Consider the following 17,206-nt stretch of genomic DNA (forward strand, 5'->3'; position numbering starts at 1 on the left):
TCCCTCTTAAGTATACTCCTATTTCCTTTATACTCTTCTAAGGATTCACTCGATCTATCCTGTCCATACCTGACATATGCTTCCTTCTTTTTCTTAACCAAACCCTCAATTTCTTTAGTCATCCAGCATTCCCTATACCTACCAGCCTTCCCTTTCACCCTAACAGGAATATACTTCCTTTGGATTCTTGTTATCTCATTTCTGAAGGCTTCCCACTTTCCACCCATCCCTTTACCTGCGAACATCTGCCTCCAATCAGCTTTCAAAAGTTCTTACCTAATACCGTCAAAATTGGCCTTTCTCCAGTGGCTGGTACAAGTGAGACATTTGAGGCATTTGGATGGGTATACGAATAGCAAGGGTTTGGAGGGATATGGTCCGGGTGGTGGCAGGTTGGACTAGATTGGGTTGGGATGTCTGGTCGGCATGGACGGGTTGGGCCGAAGGGTCTGTTTCCATCATGTATATCTCTATGACTCTATGTTGGTTGGTCATGAAAATCCTGAAACAAACTGATTAACAAGTCAAACTTAAATCATCTCGGACCTTCCCACAAACAACATTCAAACCTCCCCCGATAATAAACGTTAGTGCTGTACTCACCCCTTCGTTTCCCGATAGTCGATCTGGCTCAGAACTTTGGCCATCGTCCTCGGCGTCAGATGCTTCCACTTCCATCGCACTCTGCTGATCCTCCTCACTCTGCGGGCCGCAGTCTGAGTCGTCTCCCGAGTCCTCCTCATGATCCTCAGTCCGACCCGGGTCAGAGTCAGCCACCGTGCTTTTCAGCTCCTCTTCCACGGCGTCCACCTCGCCGTCACTCTCGTACAAACCCGACAAGGCGGCGGCGCCGGGCTCGATGATCCCGAGGACGTAATCCAGGCCGTCCCGGGCGAAGGCCTGCGGGATGCCAGTTCCATTTTTGCGCTTGTGGAGTCCCAGGGCTTTCTCCAGCCGCTTAATCTCCCTCTCGTCCTCCTCCTGGTTCGCCTCCAGCAAGCCAATTCTCCGGGCTTGTTTGCTCTTGGCTCTCCTGCTGGCTTTCCCAATGGCCAGTCTTGGTGGCGCCACCGCCTTTCTCCCTTCCAACGACCCGGGTCCGGTCTCGGGGGCCGCGACCGCCTCCCCTTGGGCCGTTAGCGGTTTCGCGTCGTTGCTGCCCCCTTCCACGTCTTTCGCAAGCCCGGGGCTGCCGTTCAGGTGCTTCCTGAGGTAGTAATCCCTCATCCTGCTCTTCTTCTGCATCCGCTTCTCCTTCCTCAACTCCTTGCGAGTCTTTCCTCTCCTGAGCCCGAGATCCTGGGGAAGGCCCTGGTTGTGTTCGGCCGGCGACACTGCCGCCGCCTCCTCCTTCTCCACAAACGTCTGCACGGCCACACGAAACTGGCTCAAAGCCCTGGGGCCACGCCGCCGATCCCTCTTCATGATGGACTCGAACCACCGCCGGTGAAAAAGAAATTACTAAATAAAAACACTACCCATGATGAAACCTTCAAATCATCACGATGAAATGGTTTTTTTTAAAGATTGGGAGATACCAGTGTTGGACTGCAATGGACAAATGTTTTTTACTTCATAAAAACAAGCAAAGCACGGTTTTAACAGTTGAGCGAGAAGGGATTTAAAAGCAAAGCCAACAGCGCACAATCCACAACCGCCATGTGCATTTTTGAATAAAACGATCGGCGCCGTTGTTTTGGGGGGGAGGGGGAGGTGAACCAGCTCCTCCCGCCCCCTTCCCAATATCGCACTGTGATTGGTGCCATCCGTACACGGGCACCGCCTCACCTCACAGCCCATTGGTTCACGCTCAAGTCAATCGTGATCCCATGCGGTCCCTTGGTTATGACATTCGCACCGCCTCCCCGCACTCGTGTACCTGGGCGTGAAGGGGGAAGGACAACGCCGTTCTTAGCTTATCGGAGGACGCGATCTAAGGAGCCCGCGTGGCTATTCGTCAACAACTCCAGCCAATGAGAGGCGTTGTTACTGGCCTGGCTACGGTCGCTCGTTGATGAAGAAACAGAGACGTATGAGGGGGAGAGAGAGGCGGTGATGGTGTTGCGCCACTGTTTGAAATATAGCGCTGCTTGTTCTCTCGTTCCTTCTGCTTATTGCGCTGTCGTCTTTATTTTCTGCCGCCTCCCTATGTTTGTTTCTCCCCCACCTTTTCTGCTTCTTATAAATGCTAGATCTAAATGAAGGATGGATTCTGACGATGTGACAATCAGAGAGCAAAACTTTCACAGCCAGGTCCGGGAGTACACAGTGAGTAACTGCATCTGCACCTGCACCTCGCACCGTCTTCTGTCAGCTTCGTCTCTGTTTATTTGTGTTGTTTTTCAACGGCGACTGTTGAACAGGAGTGAAATCGCTACAGAAATGGTGGTGGGCACCTCCTGTTTCAATATCCGCTTTCTGCTTTGGGGCCAGGGTTGGGGGAGCGGCGAAGAGAAGGTTCATTTAAAATAACAACGCTTCGCTGTCTTTGTTTTTCTTTGTGCATTCTCCAGATACGCCGACTTCTCAGCATGTTTTCTTCTTTATAGTTTCCACACAGATCGCAGTTTCATTCTGATTTGATTCTATCCCGATTATTTTCAACTGCGTTCCCATCCTAGTGCTCCCACGGTCAGGCTATTTTTGCGGTGTTTCTTGCATTTTGGTAGCTCCTTCTCCCACCCGGCCTCTCCAAATATACATGTCAATTTATGTATCGATCTGTGTGAAACTTAACGGTCTATCTTGACCGGGGGACCGTCGCCAAATCGCACAGTGCAAAGGTTGATGCTGGTGACAGTGTTGTCGCTAGGCCTTTATATTCTTTGGTATTTTTAAGTTGGGAAGGCATGATTGTTATTTTGCGCATTTTTGTGAACGTGTTTTATTGTTAACATATGCACATCGATATTCATGGAGTGATTCTAGTTAATTTAGTGTGTCATGGTGTAAAGGGGAATATATTTTTTTAAAAAAAGCTTAATCTCTGCTTGTAAATGCATTTAACGAAAACCTGATAAAGCTTTTGTTGAAAAGCTATTTTTTAAAACGTTATTTTGAGAAACAGGCAGGTACTGTATGCAAATGTGGGTTAAACACTAATTGGCAAACTTTGAAGTATTGATGTTGCCGTGATAGCTATAAATAGATTTATTATTAATAATAATAATAATAATAATAATAATAATAATAATATGTCCTAAAATGACATTTAACTTAAAGTTGCAAAATAACAACTGAACTTGAGCAATTGGAACTATCACTTAAATTTTGTTTCTGATTAGTTTTTGTGAAAACACTTAACCTTGTCAGAATAAATCTTCTAGGTATTGCAAGACCATGCAGCAAAAGACAAATTATGATTTGGAGACAGGCAGCCAAAGCAAATCAGCCTTTCTACCATTGTATTTGCAATATAGTAAAACTAAATCCTCAAAGACCTCCAGTGATTCCTAACAATACTTTTGAATAATTAATCTTAGACTTTGTGAATAACTCCAGACACTGGTTTTGTATATTAAACAAAAAACTTGCATGTTTACGAAATACAAATTAATTTTAAGCGGAACGATGTTAAACAAGGTAAACTAACTAGTGTCTTTGCTTTGACCTGGAATTTTTCATTGAGACCTCTGTCACACAAAAGACAGACGAACATGCAAACAAACATAGTAAAAGGGTAAATAAAATAAAATAACAAAACTGGCCAGACTACTTAAATTATTTTCATGATGTGTTGTTGCACAGGCATAACTGTGGATTCCTTAGTTACATTTTCTGAAATGTTGTTCGGGGTCACCTGCTCAGTTCATTCAGGCAAAGGCAGCAATACTTCTCACTCAGTGGAGGAGCAAATAGACCTATTATCTATTGTCTATTGTCTAAATTACTGCAGGTGCTGGAATCTGTACTCGAAACAAAAAATGCTGGAAATCAGTGGGTCAGGCAGCTTCCATGGAGAGAACAAGCTAATGTTTTGAGTCTAGGTGACTCTTCATCCGAATTCTGATGAAGTCATTTCGACTCAAAACGTTAGCTTGCTGTCTGACCATAAGTACTACCGGACCTACTGTGATTTCCATGTTATTTTTTGTTTTCAATACTTCTATCTTGGCTTTCAGAAACTGATGTAGCAGCTTTGGCAGGGACTTTGAAATCTTCATGCTGTCTTGACTGAAGCAAAGCTTGTTTTCTCAGAAAACAGTTTAGTTGTGCTTCTGCCCAGATAGACAAATCACTTCTTCCCAGATCCTGAATTACCATTCAACAATGACCCATCTGTTTGAACATAGAGCTGTTCCAGACTTGCCAGAACCATTTTCCAGGTACAGACCTGTTACATCCAACTTCTGTTACTTGTCTAAGGACAATGTTCTTCCTGAGGTCACTGTCTGTTGGAACTCCTTCAATCAAAAATTAATCTGCAGCTAGACCCCATGCCTGCCTTCACAAACAAAGCAAAGCTTCTTTAGTCTACTTCTTTTGCTACAAGCTGTATCAAAGTCCACAAATCATTTCCAGTTCAGAATGCAAAATTGATTATACAAATAATGACAAATTGGTGTGGCTTCCAACAAAATGAATACGTCACTTTGATTTGAGACCTAAGTTATGAGTTGAGGTTATAATAGCTAGAATGTCACTTGTGCAAGAGAAGGTTGTGGACTGGGTTCATGGAAACACTCAAGAGACCTGAAGAGTGTAAATAAGATTCAACACCAATATGTTTGACACTTATTTTGTAGTTCTGAGCATGTCCTCCAACTCAAGAGCAATACTGAAAAGGTAATTCCAATGTTATCAGCTTAGGGTTAGCAATGTGACTGAATTGTGATCTGATCTAGATGCAAGTGTTGTCAAATCACATAGAGATTGACCTTTCACTGACATATCAAGCAAAATGTTTATTGGAAATGCTGTACTTTGGATGGAATGTTAATTTGAGATCTTGTTATTAAATGGTTGAGTTGAAATATGTTAATAGCTCAGCTGTATGTTTCCTAATTTATCTCTTGTAAATACTTCATTCTTTGAAAGATAAAAGAAAAAAATAGGTACTGGGAATTGCAAATGCTGAACTAAGATGGGTACTGTTAGTGTTTTTTTTTTAGATGGTTTAGTTTCAGAAGCATAGAAACTAAACAGCAGGAGGAAGTCATTCTGTCCTTTGGTTTAATCCACCACTGAACCTGATTGTAGTTTAAACCTCTACCTCATTGCGATATTCTTGCTTTCTATCCATGGCTTTAATAGTTAAATATTCATCTATCTGCTTCTTGAATATAGAGTCATAATGTCATCAAGGCTGGGAGTCTGTGCTGGTCAAAAACGGCCACTAATTAATCTAATTTCGTTTTGCAGTACATGTCCCATAACCTTGTATGCCTTGGCATTGCAAATGTACATCTAAACATTGACTTCATATTGAGGGTTTCTGCCTCTACCACCTGTACAGGTAATGAGTTCCAGAGTCCTACCTCTGGGGGGGGAAAGGAAACTGTTTCCCAATTCCCCTTTAAACTTCCTGACCCTTGTGTCTATGCCCCTTGGCCGTTGGTCCGTCCAGCAAAGGAAAAGGTTTCTTCCTGTCTATCCCCTTCATAATCTCATACATTTCAATCATGTTCCCCTCTTCCATCTCTACTCCAAGGAAAACTCCAGTCTATCTAATCCCTCTTCCTAACTAAAACTCTTAGCCCAGGTAACAGCCCAATAAATATACTCTTACACCTTTTTTTCTAAAGCAATCACATCCTTCTTGTAATGTATCTAGTTATGGAAACCACAATACTCTAGATGTGGCCTAACCAATGTTGTACACTATGACAGCGTTGACTCCCTCCTTTTAAACTCCATGTCTCCACTAAGAAAACTCAGTAAATCAGGCCTCCGTGATACTATTTCATCCATCTATCCTTTTACCTTAAAGGACCAGTGGGCATTCCCAGAGATCTACTCTTCATAATATATTCTCTTGGCTTGGTTGACCTGTCCAAGGGTCTTGCTTCACATGTCCATATTGAATTCAATTTGTCAAAATTATTTTGTAATCTAAAACTATCCTCCTGACTAGTTGCCAAAATATTGTTCAAATGTACCACAAACAGCAAGGCTCAACACTGATCCTTGTGGAACCCCTCTTAACACAGGCTTCCACTCATAAAAACACCCCTTTACCATCACTTTCTGCTTCTTGCCACTTAACCAGTTCTTGATCCAATGAACCAAATTTCCTTGGATCCCATTGACACTTGCCTTAGCCATCAGTCTCCCATATGGGACCTTGACGAAAACCTGAAGTCCCGATAGCCCACATTGAATGCATTGCCCTCATCTCCACTCTTGGTCACCTCTTTGAAAAGTTCAATCGAGATGGTCAGACATGACCTCACCTTAACATACTATGCTGACTGTTCTTGGTGAATCCTTGTTTCTACAAATGCAGATTAGTTCTGTCAGAATTGCTTCCAGTAGTTTCCCCACTACTGAAGTTAGACTGACGTAGTTTCTAGGTTTACCCCTTCCTTGCTATGTGAATAGCAGTACCACATTGGGAGTCCTCTGGCACTTTTTCTGTAGCCAGAGAGGAATTGAAACATTTTCAGTGCCCCTGCCATTTCCTGCCTTGTCTCACTCAGTATCTTGGGATACATTTGATCTGGCCCAGGAGATTTTATTTACTTTTAAGCCTGCCCATGCCACTCAGAACCTCCACTCTTAATTTCTTTAAGTATATCAGAGTTCTTCTCCCTGATTTCTATATATTGTGAACGGTGGCACAAGCTATTAATTTAGAACTCTATCTACATCCTCTGGCTCCATGCACAAATTACCACTGTCATCCGTAATAGGCCCTACTCTTTCCCAAATTAACCTTCATGTACTTGTAAGATAATTAAGGACTTTTTTAGTTTTATCTACCATAATTCATTCTTGTCTCCTTTTGCTCTTCTAATTTCCTGAGTTTTCCCCTGCACAATCTGTACTCCTTGAGGACTTGTGCTGTTTTAAGCCCTCAGTACCTGCCGTAAGCATCTGCTTTTTGCTTTATACAACCATGTATATTTCTTGATTGCTTGGTCTCAACTTCTTATCTTTATTGAAACATGTTGCTTCCTTGCTGAATGCATCACACTGCTCTGGCACAGATTTACCTAACGTTTCTCCTCCTAGTCCTCTCTGGCCAAATATATCTGTTACTATTAAAATTGGCCTTCCCTCAGTTTATAAATTTAATTTCATTGTTTTCTATAACAATCTTGAATCCAGCAAAGTTATGAACAATGTTTGCAAAATGCCTCCCCAGTTGAAAGTTGAAACACTTGCCCAGTTTCATTAAAATTAAATTAAATTGAGGACTGCCCTGGCGTGTAGGCTCTTTGGCAAACTGCCTTAAAAAGCTCTCCTGGATCCATTTTAAGAATTATGCTCCCTCCAAACCTTTTATGATACCTACCTTGATTTATTTGAGAGGCTGAAATCCTTTACTATTGCAATCCTTTTATACTTAATGACCCAGTCTACATGATCTGCAGTAACAAATTCCACAAGTTTACCATCTCGATGTTTCGTCATCTCTCTTCTAAATGGTTGAGCCCATATCCTGAGACTGTGACTTGAGTGTTCAATAACTCCACATTGAGGCACTTATTACCAATCTGATTTTTCCAGCTTATGTCGATTAAAATCATAGATGATGATCTTCTAGATCGCTGGCATCTCTTGCAGAGCAGGTGAGACATGTACAAGGATGGGTGAGGAGCACCAATATCCTTGCAGGAAGATTTGCTAGTGCTAGGGTTTAAACTAGTGTGGCAGGGGTGAGAACCAGAACAGCAGGCCAGCATGTGCAGTGATTGAGGAGAAGGTAGATGTTAGGAACAACAGGCAGGGTCAGATTAATGAATGCTCTTGGTCTGAATTGTATTTATTTTAATGCAAGGAGTTTAACAGATATGACAGGTGAACTCAGAGCCTGGATTAATACATGGAACTATAATGTTGTAGAGAGAAGGGCAGTTCCATATTCTTGGCTTTAGATATTTCAGGCGAGGTAGGGATGTAAAGTGGGGAATTAAGGAGAATTTCATCGCTGGACTAAGAGAGGACATCTTGGAGATCTCCTTTAGTAAGGCCATTATTGCATTCAAGTTCCGGTCGCCACATTACAGGAAGGATGTGGAGGCTTTGGAGAGCGTGCAGAAGAGATCTACGAGGATGCTGCCTGTATTAGAGGGTTTGAGCTATATGGCTAGAAAAAAAACTCTGGAATGGCAGAGGCTGAGGGGAGACTTGATGGAAGTCTATAAAATTTGAGATGCATAGATAGGGTTGTCAGTCAAAATCTTTTTCCCAGAGTTCAAATGTCTAAAACTGGGGAACATGCATTTAAAGTGAGAGGGGAAATGTTCCAAGGAGATGTGAAGGGTAATTTTATTTTAGTGTGGTAGGCGTCTGGAATGCACTGCCAAGGGTGATGGTGAAAGCAGATATGATAGGGGGTGTTGACGGGACTTCTAGATAAGCACATGAATGTGCAAGGAATGGAAGGATATAGAATAAGGGTAGGCAGGAAAGAATTAGTTTAATTTGGCATCATGTTAGGCACCATGCTGTTCCTTTCCTGTTCTGAGTAGAACTCCAGAATAAGAAACGTGTAGTCACTCTGGGGTTATCCTATAGGCCTTGCACAAGCCATCAGGAGATAAACATACATGTAGGCAGATCATGGAAAGATGTAAGAACAGCATGGTGTTTGTTTTGGGTGATTTAATGGGGACTCTATTAGTGTCAGGGGCTGAGGTGTTCAGTGCATTCAGGAAGGATTCTTGAAACACTCTTTGGATGGTCTAATATAGCCCCTTCCCGAGTTGGACATTGTATTGGGGAATGAACCTGGCCAGGTGATCCAAGTTGCAGTGGGAGGACGGTCAGAGAGAGAGAGAGAGAGAGAAACACAGTTAGACAGCACAGAAACAGACCCTTCAGTCCAGCTTATCTATGCTGACCGAGTCTCCCAAACTAAACTGTCCCACTTGCCTGTGTTCATAACCCTTAACCTTTCCTATTCATGTACCTCTTCCAAATGTCTTTTAAATGTTGTAAGTATAACTGCATTTACCACTTTTTTTCTGGTAGTGCATTCCACAGACTAATCACGCTCTGGAAAAAGCTGTGCCTCCGGTCCCTTTAAATCTTTCTCTTCTCACCTTAGAAAATTATGCCCTTTAGTTTTGAAATCACCCACCCGAGGGAAAAGACTTTCGCTATTCACCTTATCTATGTCCCACATGATTTGATAAACCTCTGGAAGGTCACCCCTTAACTTCTACACTCCAGTGGGGAAAAAAAATCCCAGCCTATTATAACTTAAACCCTCCAGTCTGGCAACATCCCGGATAAATCTTTTCTGAACCCGCTCCAATTTAATATCCTTCCTATCACAGGACGACCAGAATTGTACACAGTAGTCCAGAAGTGGCCTCACTAATGTCCTGTACAACCTCAACATGATGTCCCAACTCCTATACTTAATGGTCTGAGCAATGAAGGCAAGTGTGTTAAATGCCTTCTTAACCACCTTATCTATCTGTGATGCAACTATGTACATGAACCTCCTTGGTCTCTGTTTGACAATGCTACCCAGGGTCCAGTCATGAGCTGTGTAATTCCTGCCTTGTTTGTTTTACCAATATGCAACAGCTCACATTAAACTCTGCCACTATTCAGCCCATTGACCCAATTGATCAAGATCCTATTGTAATTATAGAGAAGCTTCTTCACTGTCCACGCTCTCATCCACAAACTTAATAACTATGCCTCCTATATTCTCATTCCCTCAAGCCCTCTGTCTTCTGCAGTCAAGCCAATTTTGTCTCAGTTGATGAGCTCTGCCTGAATCCCATGTGATCTAACTTTGCTAATGAGTCTACCATGTGGAATCTTGTGAAGGGCTTTATTAAAGCCCATAGAGACAATGTCTCTACTGTTCTTCATCCCTCATCAGTCCTTTTGTTTATGTTCTTTTAAACAAAAACTCAATCATGTTTGTGAGATACCAGTTCACATGCTCAAACCCATGCTCATGATCCTCAGTCAGTCCTTGCCCCTCTCAAATTTATGTAAATCCTATCACTCAGCAATCCCTCCAACAATATACCCATCACTGATGTCAAATTCAAAGGTTTATATTTCCAGCTTCTCCTTACAGCCTTTCTTAAATAAAGGCACAACATTAGTCACCCTCACGTTCTCCAGCACTTCATTTGTGGCTATAGATGATAGAAATATCTCTGTGAGAGACTCTGCAATTACTTCCCAAACTTCGCACAATATCCTGGGTTACAATTGATCAGGACCTGGAGATTTATCCACCTTTGATGTTTTTTAAGACCCATAGTACTTCCTCTTCTGTAATGTGGACTGCTTTCAAGGCAATATTTATTTCTGAGTTCTTTAAGGGGCCTCTTTTGCCCTTAATGTACTGTAGTCTCTTTGGACTGTCCTTAACCATATCTGTCAAGGCTATCTCATATCCCCTTTATACCCTCCTGATTTACCTTACACGAATGTCCCTACACTCTTTATATTCTTTGAGATTCAATTAATCCCAATTGTCTTTACCTAATATGACTCCTTAGTCTTGACCAGAGCCTCATGTCTTTATTCATCCATTATTCCTTACTCTTGCCAGTCTTGCTGTTCACTCTAACAGGAACATAGTGCCTCTGAACTCTCGTTATCCGACTTTTGAAAGCCTCCCACTTGCCAGACGTCCCTTCACCTGCGATTAGTCTACTCCAATAAACTTTTGAAAGTTCCTGTCTCATACAATCAAAATTTGCCTTGCTTCACTTAGATTAGGTTAGATACCCTACAGTGTGGAAACAGGTTCTTTGATCCAACAAGTCCACACTGACCCTCTGAAGAGTAGCCCACCCCCCCCTCTGACTAATGCACCAAGCAACTATGGACAATTTTAGCATGGCCCATTCACTTGACCTGCACATCTTTGGAATGTGGGAGGAAACCAGAGCACCTGGAGGAAACCCATGCAGACAGGGGGAGCATGTGCAAACTCCACACACAGTCGCCCAAGGCTGGAATTGAACCTGGGACCCTGGCACTGAGGCAGCAGTGCTTACCACTGAGCCACAGTGCTCACGATAAATTTTATACAAGGACTATCATTTACCATCACTCTTTTAAAAGTAAAAGAACTAGGATCACTGGTCCCAAAGTGCTTGTCCACTAACAGTTCACACACTTGCCCTGCTTTATTTCCCAAGCGAAGGTCAAGTTTTGCTCCTCTTTTAGCAGGTACATTTACATATTAAAAAAATTTTCTTGAACATGTTTAACAAATTCCTTCCCATCCAAGCCCTTAATACCACAGTAGACCCAGTCTGTTTGGAAAGTTAAAATCCTCTACTGTTACAACCCCATTAATCTATCTTGTATCTGAGCACACTCTAAATATTTCTTTCTCAATTCCCCTCTGACTATTGTAGGGACTATATAACAATCCCAACAAGGTGATCATCCCCTTCTTCTTTGAGTTTCACCCATATGGTTTCACGTGACGATCCCTCAAAAATACTCTACAGCAATCATGTTTTCCTTAAGCAAAAATGCCACTTGCCCTCATCTCTTGCCTCTGCATCTTTCTTTATAGTATATAAACTCCAGAACATTAAGCTGCCAGTCCTGTCCCTCTGTCAGCCATGTTTCTGTAATAGGGCTTTGCCCGAAACGTCGATTCTCCTGTTCCTTGGATGCTGCCTGACCTGCTGCGCTTTTCCAGCAACACATTTTCAGCTCATATTTCTGTAATAGCTGTGTCCCAGTCCCATGTTCTCATTCATGTCCTGACTTCATCTGCCTTACCTGTAAGACCAGTATTGAAATAAATGCAGTTTAATTCTTTAGAGTTAGCGTATTCTCTGACTTGCTGTTGCCTACCTTTTCGAATTAAATTGCACTTTTTAAATTCGGAACCATCCTCACCTGTCTTTATATTCTCACTAATACTTAGGACATGCACGCACGTGCATGAGTTTCAAGGTTCCTGAATAACCTTGACAAATCTCCCCCGACAGGATATTGGTCCCCTTACAGTTCAGGTGAAACCCATCCCTATTAAAAGTCTCTTGTGCTCCAGAAGAGATCCCAATGATCTAAAAATCTGAATCCTTACTGACAGCACCATCTCCTCAGCCATTCATTTATCTTCTTTCTATTCTCACCAGTACGTGGCACCAGAGATAATTACCTATTTAGGTTCTTCTTTTTAGCCTTTTACCTAACCACCTATATTCATTCTGCAGAAGCTCAGCCCATTCCCCAATTGTCGTTTTTAACAAGGCAACAACTTCTCATTTCTTGCTCTCCCCTTTGACATTACACTGCAATGGTTTTGAGATGTCCTTGAGCCTGTCACCGCGGAGGCAACGTACCATCCTGAATTTGCACACTCAGCTGCAGAAGCCCCTGTCTGTGCTCCTGACTGGAGAGTCCCCAATAACAATTAGTTATTTCAACTTTGGCAAACCCCACGGTTTGGACAGAAGATTCATTCTTGGTGCCCAAGATCTGGTTGCCGTTTCTATTTTCCTCCGAGATTATCTTCCTCAACAATACCTAAAATGGTACATCTGTTTGAGAGAGGAATATTCACAGGAGACTCCTGAAATACCTTCCTCCTCATCCTGACATTCACCCATCTATCTTGTACATGACAGTGAGCCATTAGGAGACAGTGGTCAGAGAGGAGGACTGGATTGACATCGGTGAAAGTTACAGATAGGAAAATATCAAAACCTTTAGGTAAGGCCAAATGAATCAGCTCAGCGCTCCACCTGCAGGCTTGCTGAAGCTCAGTTGAGGCCAGATGGATCAGGACAGCATTTGATTTGCAGACTTGAAGACATTACGTAACTTGGCATCTTGTGCAATTTACATCAAGACACTAGATGTGGTATTGAGACCTTTCCGACTATTCAGCTGAATTGATGTCGCAGTTGAAGTCACTGTGCATAATCAGTATTGGGGTCTGCTGAAAATAATATCATTTGTTAACTATATTTTGAGTTTGGTTACATACTGTGGTTAGCTGAAGCAGAGTGTCTTGTACAATATGTTGGCTCGATGGAAGTGGCCAATTATCTGACTGAACCTGCAGTGTAACGACTCTAAATCTACTAACCATCACACTGTTGTGAGCTCCTCAGTAACTCCAACTGTGTCTCCAACTAATCTGATGGTCTGATATGATTTTGATGTGAACTCCGGACGTATAGTTGCAGATGATACCAAAATTGGTGTTTGAAGTGGACAGCGAAGAATTTTACCTCCGATAACGACGAGACCTTAAAAATGGGCTGAGGAGTGGCAGATGGAGTTTAATTTAAATAAATGTGAGGTGCTTCATTTTGGAAAAGCAAATCATAGCAGGACTTATGCCTAATGGTAAGGTCCTAAGGAGTATTGGTGAACAAAGAGATCTTGGAGAGCAGGTTCGTAGCACCTTGAAAGTGGAGTCACAGGTAGATAGGATAGCGAAGAAGGCATTTGGTAAGCTTTTCTTTATTGATCAGAGCATTGAGTAGGAGTTGGGAGGTTATGTTGCAGCTGCACAAGACATTGGTTAGGCCACTTCTGGAATATTGTATGCAATTCTGGTCTCCCTGCTATCGGAAAGCAGGATGTTGTGAAACTTGAAAGGGTTCAGAAAAGATTGATAAGGGTTTTGCCAGGGTTGGAGGTTTTGACCTATTGGGAGAGGCTGAATAGGCTGGGGCTGTTTTCCCTGGAGCGTTAGAGGCTGAAAGGTAACCTTTTTATAGAAACATATAAAATCATGAGATAGGACAAGTAGACAAAGTCTCTTCCCTGGAGTGTGAGAGTCCAGAAGTAGACTGTTTAGGGTGAGAGGGGAAAGATATAAAAGTGACCTAAGGGGCAACATTTTCACACAAAGGATGGTATGTGTATGGAATGAGCTGCCAGAGAAAGTGGCGGAGGCTGGTACAATTGCAACATTTAAGAGGCATTTGGATGGGTATATGAATAGGAAGGGTTTGGAGGGATATGGCCCAAGTGCGAGCAAATGGGGTTAGATTAGTTTAGGATATCTGGTAGGCATGGATGAGTTGGACTGAAGGTCTGTTTTCCTGCTGTAGATATCTCTGACTCTATAAGAGATGTCTTCAAATTTAACTCCTGCTGACATAATTTATAGATAGTCGACTGTTACCTATTCTCCAACATTTGACAGGAGCATACCACTCCATTGAACTGCCATAATTCCCTGTTAAAATTTGCTTGTTAAGATTTTCCGAAAAAGACCTGTATTTCTCTCAGATCCATTGTTTGTAAGATGGTTAGAACTTAAATTTTATTTGATATCATTAAAACCAAAAGAAGCAGTTCTTTAAAACCAAACAACCTACCCTTCCCTTACCCATAGTTTTTAATTTGAAGCATGCAAAAGAAAATTAACATTGAAAATGTTAAAAATCCAGCACTTAGCTGAAATACCCAACAAAGGAAAATGGCCTCCTCCTCCTCACATCCTCTACCAGTCAGCTCTCAAACCTCTGATCTGGGTAAAGGAGTGATCATAATTCTGTAAGTGTTAAGATATGATGTGAAGGTGCTGGTGTTTGACGGAGATGGAACAAACTGAATTCACACAATACCAAATTACAGTTCAACAGGTTTATTTGAAATCACAAGCTTTTGTAATGCAAATCCTTTGTTTAAGTCAAAGTGACTTCACCTGATGAAGGAGCAGTGCTCCAAAAGCTTGTGATTTCAAAGAAACCTGTTGGACTATAACTTGGTGTTGTGTGACTTCTGAGTTTTAAGATAGTTGTGGATAAGGAAAAGACTGATCCTTGGTGAAAGTGTTAAATTGGGGGAAGGCTAATTACAACAATATTACGCAGGAAGTAGAGAAATTAGATTGGAGGCAGCTGTTTGACAGTAGATCAACGTCTGACATGGGAGTCTTTTAAAGATTAGTGTTCAGGACCAGCATGTTCCTGTGAGGATAAAATATCAGGATGATGAGAAATATTGACAGATCAGTCAAAAATAAAAATGAATGTGTCAGTTTCTTAAGAAACTGGTATCAGGCAAGGCCATTACGGAATATTGTATAAAGGAAACAAAACTCAAACAAGAAATTAGAAGAGCTAAAAGGGGTCATGGAATTTCCATGCCTAGTAGGATTAGGGAGAATTCCCAAGGCATTTTGAGTATATTAAGAGCAATAGAAGAGCATAGCTGGGGAAAGGGCAAGTGTACTCATGGACAAAGGAAATTTATGCCTGGAGGAAGTGTATGAGGTCCTTAAGTGCTTTACATCAGTATTCACCAGGAGAAGGGCATGGATGATGGTATGATTGGAGAGGGGTATTTTGATTATTTTGGGGTGTGTTGATATTAAAGGTGGTGGTGTTGGACCATTAAAAATAACACTTAAAGTGGATAAGTCCCCAGCACTTGATGGGATCCAACTCAGGGAGCTGAGGGAAGCCAGGGAGGAGATTATTGCGGCCTCTTTAGCCACAAATGAGCTCCCAGAAGACTGGAGAATCACCAGTGTGATTACTTTTTCTTTAAGAAGGGCTACTGGGGATAAATTAGGAAATTATGGACTGCCTTAAATCATTGGTAGGGAAATTATTACAGAAGATTCTTGGGGACAGGAGTTACTCACATTTGGAAAATAATGGACTATTAAGTCACAGGCTTTGTGTGTGAGAGGTCTTGTCTCACAAATTTAAGTGTTTCTTTTTGAGGAAGTGACAGCTGATTTGAGCTTAGGGCAACAAACATTGTCTGCATAAACTTTGAATAACTGGATTTTTTTTTTCCCAATCTACATGAAGATTGAAGTGCTACCTTTTATTACATGCCCTCTTGGTTCCTAATTTATTTTGTCCTGCAGTATTGCTATTGTTAACAATGTTTACAGGCTACTCCCCCTTGTGTCTCCTTCCCCTTGTTATTTCTTAGCTCCACCTATAGAGATTCTCTGTCTTCTGATGCCAGGTCGTTTCTTGCGATTGCACTTAATATGTTTTGTACTAACAAAACTACCCACCCGCCCTTTCATTCTTAACTGTCCTGTCAAAAGTGCTGTCACCCTGAAAACTTAGTTCCCAGCTTTCATCTCCTTTGGATTTTAAAGCACTTCTGTTGGAATTAATGCTGTCATTATACAATGAAGTTATTCAATAACCATCCTTAATTAAATGTGCATTGCTGGTATTACATTTTCTCTTTCAAAATGATAGTGTCTCCTATCCCCACCATTGATTTACATTTTATACTTAGCAAGTTCATTTTATACTTGGTGTAGAGGTCATATGCCAATATCTACTGTATGTGAAATATGCAGGCAGTCCCTGGGTTTCAAATGGGTTCCATTCCTGAATTCATTCACTAGTCAATTTGCTTGCCATTTGGGACACTGTGCAGGACAATATAAAGCAGGTAAATAGAGGTAATATTTGTATGTTGAATATTTAAAATTACAGCACTGTGCAGGTTCATGTTTCTAAGTACCAGCGCTCATAAACCAGATGTTTATAAATCAGGGAAGTATATGGGATAATTTTATTGTAGCTAGTTACGAAAAATCAATTGCTCAAATTTACCTAACAAATGTTGTTTGTTCTGTTTTCTTTCAGATTTGTTTCCTTTTGTTTGCTATTTTGTACACAATTTCCTACTTCATTATCACCAAATACAAAAGGAAACCAGGTTAGTAGAGTTTTGCATTCATGGACTACCAATTAACATTTAAAAGTTGAAATTGTTGTTAGTGGCAATAATTTGGGAAATGGAATTGAGTTTTGTTCAATCATGAATGATAGTTGGTGTTCTTAGAAAATAGCTGAAAATGTGTTGCTGGAAAAGCGCAGCAGATCAGGCAGCATCCAGGGAACAGGAGAATCAACGTTTCGGGCATAAGCCCTTCTTCAGGAATGAGGAAAGTTTGTCCAGCAGGCTAAGATAAAAGGTAGGGAGGAGGGACTTGGGCATCGGAAATGTGATAGGTGGAAAGAGGTCAAGGTGAGGGTGATAGGTCAGACTGGGGTGGGGGCGGAGAGGTCGGGAAGAAGATTGCAGGTTAGGAAGGCGGTGCTGAATTTGATGGATTTGACTGAGACAGGCTGGGGAGAGGGGAAATGAG

General features: G+C 41.8%; 2 protein-coding genes across 4 annotated transcripts in view; one reads left to right on the forward strand and one right to left on the reverse strand.

The window, feature by feature from the left end:
* The window catches only part of nom1 (nucleolar protein with MIF4G domain 1), a 68,155-nt gene extending 66,454 nt beyond the window's left edge, over positions 1-1,701 (reverse strand). For both annotated transcript variants that reach the window (XM_043690707.1, XM_043690706.1), the window contains exon 1: positions 604-1,701. In XM_043690707.1, coding sequence (XP_043546642.1) covers positions 604-1,425 — 822 coding nt within the window. In that variant the 5' untranslated portion in view covers positions 1,426-1,701. The remainder of the gene's footprint in view (positions 1-603) is intronic.
* Positions 1,702-1,864: 163 nt separating this feature from the next.
* Positions 1,865-17,206, forward strand: part of lmbr1 (limb development membrane protein 1) — a 273,924-nt gene continuing 258,582 nt past the window's right edge. For both annotated transcript variants that reach the window (XR_006311741.1, XM_043690708.1), the window contains exons 1-2: positions 1,865-2,268; positions 16,701-16,773. Coding sequence is in view for 1 of the 2 variants with exons in the window: in XM_043690708.1 (XP_043546643.1) it covers positions 2,206-2,268; positions 16,701-16,773 (136 nt within the window). In the remaining variant the exon portion in view is untranslated. The remainder of the gene's footprint in view (positions 2,269-16,700; positions 16,774-17,206) is intronic.

The sequence above is a fragment of the Chiloscyllium plagiosum genome, chromosome 5 (genome assembly GCF_004010195.1).
Source record: "Chiloscyllium plagiosum isolate BGI_BamShark_2017 chromosome 5, ASM401019v2, whole genome shotgun sequence".
NCBI lineage: Eukaryota > Metazoa > Chordata > Chondrichthyes > Orectolobiformes > Hemiscylliidae > Chiloscyllium > Chiloscyllium plagiosum.